The sequence below is a fragment of the Dipteris shenzhenensis genome, chromosome 10 (genome assembly GCF_047967505.1).
Source record: "Dipteris shenzhenensis isolate YYH24624 ecotype China chromosome 10, Dip_SZ_1.0, whole genome shotgun sequence".
In the NCBI taxonomy this organism is placed as follows: Eukaryota; Viridiplantae; Streptophyta; class Polypodiopsida; order Gleicheniales; family Dipteridaceae; genus Dipteris; species Dipteris shenzhenensis.
The window spans coordinates 31,119,446-31,125,445 of record NC_141605.1 but is presented as its reverse complement, the minus strand read 5'-3'; the positions used below and the strand labels follow the sequence as shown (position 1 = coordinate 31,125,445).

Below are 6,000 nucleotides of genomic sequence, written 5' to 3'. Positions count from 1 at the left end.
AGTAGGCAGATGCTAATGTTAAGTGACTGAGAAATTCTTGCATATGAATTGAACATCTACATTTCATTTTCGTAATGAGTCTTACAAAAAGCAACTTAACTGTAGTGACAAATGATCTAGCAAACTGAGACCCTCACGGATCATACACTAAAAGACATCTTTTCTACACACAAAAATATTGACTCTCCTATAATATATATTATATACCAAAATCAATCCACTTTATTAGCATTTTTACAGCATGTAGGCAATGAAAATGAATCTAGCTCTACTTTTTAAGGAAAAAGACACGTTTATGCTTCTTTGGGGGCATAATGACTTACATGAGGCTACTTTCTCTTCTCTGCGCTAACAATTAAGAAGCTGAGACATGAACTATTATACCCAGTGACCAGTGGCACACATGGTAAACATTTGGCATTACTTATCCCCTGGTTGACTCTTTTCTAGCATAGCTAGGAAATCTTCTTTCTCTCTATTACTTTGCTACAACTTGCGAGTTGCTTTGACCATCATGGTCGGTATTTAGGCTCTTGTTTCCCTTAGGTTGCTTCAGGCCATGCAACCAAGGTCTTTATTTACTCAATATAAATATCCTTTATGCAAAGATAAATGATTGCCTTTACGGTACCCTGCAGTGGTTTAATTCAATAAAAAATACACCATTCTACCTTCTCTGAGCTCCATCATAACATGGAGTGCTACATCAATTTACCACAGGCTTAATTGCACATATGTACTAAGAGCCAACAACCTAAATTAAGCCTCCATACTGCGACTGTTCCAGCCAATAAATCAGACGAGGATACAGAGAACGCAGGGAAAATGCATGCGCATTGAAGGATTTGCTGATACTGGCAGAGCTCCCTCATTGGTGAGGACTAGCATCCCTATAATCCAGGTAGCAAACCCAGATAAAATGTGAGATTTGTCAACAATTTGATTTCACCTCAGAAGCAAGCCTCAAATTGGATTGTCATATTGATATGCAAAGCATGCAGGTTTTAGCGGCCAGATCTCATGCATTGAATTGCTGCATCACAGAAAGCCATAACATTGCATGCCAATAGGAAGAGGCTGATGGTACAACAGATCATTCCAGTGCACAAAGAATCCTCAAACAGTGGGCGGCTCTTCCAGTAGTGGATGTGTCAAACGCCACCCACTCGTGTACTTGTCCTTTGTATTCTGATAGAGCACCTGTGAGACAGTTCGGTATGTCAGAAAACTAACTTCCATATGTATCGTGATGTTTAAACTAGCTCCTTAAATGTACTAAGTATATTGGCAAGAAACTCAAAATGCCCTGCGAAACAAAAATTGCAGGATGGAGATTCGTAGCTTGAAAATGGTCATTACATGCAAATTGCAGATTCAAAGTTTCTCAGACATTCAGCAAAACACAACTGATTAACATGTGGGATGCCCAATGTGGATCAAGAACGACAAACACAGAAAAAAAAACTGTAACGCACCACTTTCTGGTCATCCCCTCCACTGCATATATATTTATCATTCCTTGAAATTGCAACCTGGACAACAATTCAAAAAGTATTAGAAGCAAACGAAACTCTTTTTCCTAACATTTCATTAGAGTAAAATAAAAAAGGCTCGAGTCAAGTGGGTTCTTGCCGTATTAACACAGCGGGTATGACTGTTCAGGTGCCTTATACATGGATCACCGAGCGACATGTCCCACATTGCAATGCTGATCACGTAATTAAAATAAGGAAAAGACTCAGAAAACAGCACACAGGTCTGAGAAAAGGAGGAAATTTGACATGTTACCAATCATAATGGCTCACTTCAATGATACCCAAATTATACACACCTTCCATTTCCACTGGCTGTGACCAGAACTGCAGTATCATGGAACCACCGTGCATCATTTACTCCCTGATCCCCTTCATCAACAAATCTGCACATATGCAATAGGAAATTCAGCTCCAACTTGTTTTAACACTCTAGGGTAGGAACAATACTGTCAGAATTTCATAAGTTGAAACTTCGATATATGCCCAAAGGCTTCCCACTGCACGTTGAGCTATGAATATTTCCATATTTTTTACGTTCCTGTTCTCACGGTTCAAACATTCACAGGGCAAACAAATGGCGCAAGGATCGAGATAAAGCTAACAAATTAGCATCCAACAGATATCCAAGCAGGTCTACATAAAAATTGTTGGAGGTCGTTCAGATGGGGGTTATGCCAGTCAGTCACTGTCTTAGAAATCTCGGACTCGGCTTTTTTAGCAGTGAAGATGGTGTTTAAGACTGAAGCCACCTGAGCGAGAATGATCTGCAGTAAAAAAGGCAGTGCTACTGCTGACCACACCCCCCTCGCTTTTAGCAGGGCCACTACTGAGCAGTGGAACCCTAAAGATACACTTCAGAGATCATCGACAAGACCATGCCGTCAAGTGAGCATACCTTCTGGCTAGAACCTCTACTTGCTTCCCCTTCCAACCTCCCAACAAACCGCAGAAGAAGCCATTGGTCCAAGAGGTACAGCAAAGGACAATAAGAAGAGAGAGAAGAAGAATGAGGAGGCAGTGGCAACAAAAAGTTAAGCATCTCAAGGAATTAACACACATCCACGTATGCAACTCAACCAAACTGGAGAAAACAACAGCAGGTAATTAAACAAAAAAGGAGCAGTATAACAAACAAAACGACAAGAATCAGGGAAGATGAAACAAAAACAAATCAAACAAAGGAAAAACGCTCACTTCCACAACATAGTTACACATACAATATTTGAGATTTGATAAGGTAGCTGTTGGACTATAAGCACCTTAAAGGATAAATCGATGGAGCACAACTACTGGCCTCCACTTAAAGAATCATATAGAACTTGCTAGTCCTTTAGGTGACCGAAAAGTATACTTTCCTAAGACAGAAAATATCCAATCTTAGTAAAAAGAATGACAAAACAATGAGATGATCATGAGGATCATCATCATCATTTTAGAGTCCACCAAGAGATTCCTGAATCTCTTGGGTAAGCCTAGTATTAACTAAGCTATACATCCAACCCAACAACAATTACAACACCAAAATAGAAGTAGAAGAGGGAGAGAGAGAGAGAGAGAGAGAGAGAGAGAGAGAGAGAGAATTGTGGGGCAAGGAGCGGCAGTGGAAGGATATATTTCTCCAAGTGACCAAACACACATATTTTATACACACACACACACACACAGAGGAGCATGACCAAACTCATCCTCCTCTAAAAACACAACACATAGTGCAGTTTCAATTTCATGATAGTCAGGTTGAAAACCATAAAATTCATAACGCATAGCGAGGACTAGCTACAATGACATCCACACTGACACCATCAGCGCCCAATGGTGGGGGTAGACCATAGCATAAACATGTGCTCCCACACATACAAACCCACACTTGATTATCTATTCATACAAAGGTCTTCATACTGCGCTTCTGTCAGCACTCTGGAGGTGAAGGGCAGACTCAGCCGTGACAAAGGCTAGCAATAAAGGAGAAGGCTAATCAAAAAGTAGTCCATATTCTCTTCATTCAAGCTACAACTGCTTGTGAAGACTATACACTTTCATTTTAGTCTCTCCCAAACCTTTTGCCATGCTATGTATGGATGTGAACCTATCATTGTATCCTTCCAACCATAGAAACCTCCTCACATTAGTTTTTTGGCAGCAGCATTTAGGTCCCCAGTGAAAGCTTAAAAACAAGTGAACAAGCGACAAGATAAAAAATAAAAGACAACAAGAGAGCATTTGCACATGGAAACTGAGTGTGTACTGCTTACCCAGGCATCTGTCCAGCATTTTCAGAAGTAGGCATGGGAGTGCCATGGCTTAGGCAATGCAAAGCCCTTGTCTTGCGTGACACACTATCAGCCAATTCAGGTGGATTTTCTGTGAGCTTTGGACTAGGTTCCATAAGTAACATGCGAGTATCCCACACCATAGTCCTGTTTGCAGTGCTTGATGCTTGAAAATACGTTCCACATGAACTAAAGGATACCGATGTAACCTACACAGAATATTCAATACAACATAGAACATGAGGCTGACTTTCTGAACGACTTCCTATAGAACAGTCAATATGTAGCAAAATTTCAAGTGCCCAATCACCTCACAATTCGAGCCTAACGGCAGCCGTACAATGCCTCCGCAAGTCCTCAGGTCAAACAGTGCAACAGATCCATCTCCAGCACCTGCACAGGGTTTGCAGTGTTGCAAATTCATTTGTATGCATTTTCATAACAACTTCCACAGATTCACAAACGAACTGATTCGATCATCAAGATACCTGACACAATAGTTCTTCCAGTAGGGTCAGCCTTCAAGGAGGTTATATACTGCATATTACAAACATGACATTTCAGCATCGGCATGGTTACTTTAAGAATAAAGAACTCCTCATTTTCTACCGACGTTAACGCACCAGACCAAAAAAATCAAACGTACAGAATCATGTGCAGGAAAAGATGTTGCCGTTTGGGGGGCATGGACATCCCATATCTGTATGATGGCAGGACCCCCAGAGGTAGAATCACTACCACAGACAAGGAGGTTTTGATCACAAAATTCTAATGCATCCATGCAAGGCAGAATTGCATACTGTTTTCTGCAAGGATAAACACAGATGTTGACCACCCCATTAGAGAACATCTTCTGAGATAATAATCAAAGAGTTATTGGCTATTAGATATGTGTTGCCGCTGTTTCATTGTAAACACGCATTTGTATACCTTATTTACATCCATTAAAAGCACAGTTCCTTGTACGGAAAAAATTGTGTTGACTCCAAAACAAAAGATGCAGATTGAGTCACCTTATATTTATATTCAAGTCGCAAGCAAGCTCTCCCCTATCCACGTTCCAGAGGAGAAGTTGACTGTCTCCAGACCCACCACTGGTCGCCACCAGACCTGGAAAAGAGCATCCCTTAGAAACTGTCTTCTAATTAGAAACAAAATAACAATTGTGACAGCTTCAAATCACAAAAAAGACTTCCCATCCTTATCAACAAAAGGTCTCTCTCTATAAAAGCACCAGGTTTACAGAAAACATTTGAATGTAATTTTTTAATGTATCGTCAAAGTCGAATCAAAGAAAGTTGACAAAGAAAGAAATGGAGTAGCAGGCCGTGCCAAAAATTCTAGGCGACGTACTTAAATTAGCAAAGACATGCATAGAAGAGATATATCTGGATTTCAAAAAGAGAGTAGATAATGACACAGAGATCCATGGAGGCCATCCCTGCTTCCTTGAGAGGCTCAGAGCTATCGGCATTTCTCTTTTCGACCATTTGTTTGCCTCCATGAAAAACTGTTTCAGCAACAGAGGCAATGCTTGCCTAGATACAGGAGGGAGAAATCCAGTTTTTCCAGTGTATGGTCAGTATAACATAAGCTCACTAGAAAACTATTCTTCTAGGTTAGCTCAGTATGAAACACCCCTTGATTTAGAACACATTTTGAATGTTATTTGATATTCTAAAATATTTTGCTGCAGATGGATGTCACCTTTTACTTTTCCCTGCATCAAAAGACCATTATAAAGTCATTCAGGAGGCCGCTCCCTGTGCTCTTTCCCCGATCCTTGCCCACCCCTGTCATCTGCCTCAGCTCCTGCTCACCCTCCCTTCCGGCTCCTTGCAAACTACTTCTCTGGCCCCTACTCCCCCTACTCAAAAGCCAACTAGACTCCCCCTTCCAATTTTCCTGAGCACCCCCTTGTGGCTTGTGTGGATCCCTAGAGGGTGGCTTTCAAAACAACACCCGTCCTCCCCCCTCCCCCATGGGGGATCCTTTTCGACTTCCCTCTCTTGTAAGCTGGGCTTTCCCACCCCGTTGTGGGCCATCAGGAGACAGGCCAAGACTCCATGGACACAGACCTGCCTGAGGCTGCTTGACTCGGCAGTGCAAGTTTTCGAGTCTACAGATAACCCATACCCTTTGCCAGCTCAGTTTTTACATGAGATAAAGCCGGATATAATCTCCCCCCTTTTCTA

General features: G+C 41.5%; 1 protein-coding gene across 1 annotated transcript in view; it reads right to left on the bottom strand.

Annotated features, from left to right (window-relative positions):
- Window positions 1-230: 230 nt before the first annotated feature.
- LOC147897690 (uncharacterized) overlaps window positions 231-6,000 on the bottom strand; it is a 73,433-nt gene continuing 67,663 nt past the window's right edge. The window contains exons 14-22 of the mRNA XM_087380669.1: window positions 4,819-4,915; window positions 4,452-4,611; window positions 4,294-4,342; window positions 4,116-4,198; window positions 3,788-4,014; window positions 1,832-1,918; window positions 1,633-1,708; window positions 1,476-1,532; window positions 231-1,200 (exon numbers count right to left, since the gene is read on the bottom strand). Of these exons, the coding sequence (XP_087236795.1) occupies window positions 1,117-1,200; window positions 1,476-1,532; window positions 1,633-1,708; window positions 1,832-1,918; window positions 3,788-4,014; window positions 4,116-4,198; window positions 4,294-4,342; window positions 4,452-4,611; window positions 4,819-4,915 (920 nt within the window). The 3' untranslated portion in view covers window positions 231-1,116. The remainder of the gene's footprint in view (window positions 1,201-1,475; window positions 1,533-1,632; window positions 1,709-1,831; window positions 1,919-3,787; window positions 4,015-4,115; window positions 4,199-4,293; window positions 4,343-4,451; window positions 4,612-4,818; window positions 4,916-6,000) is intronic.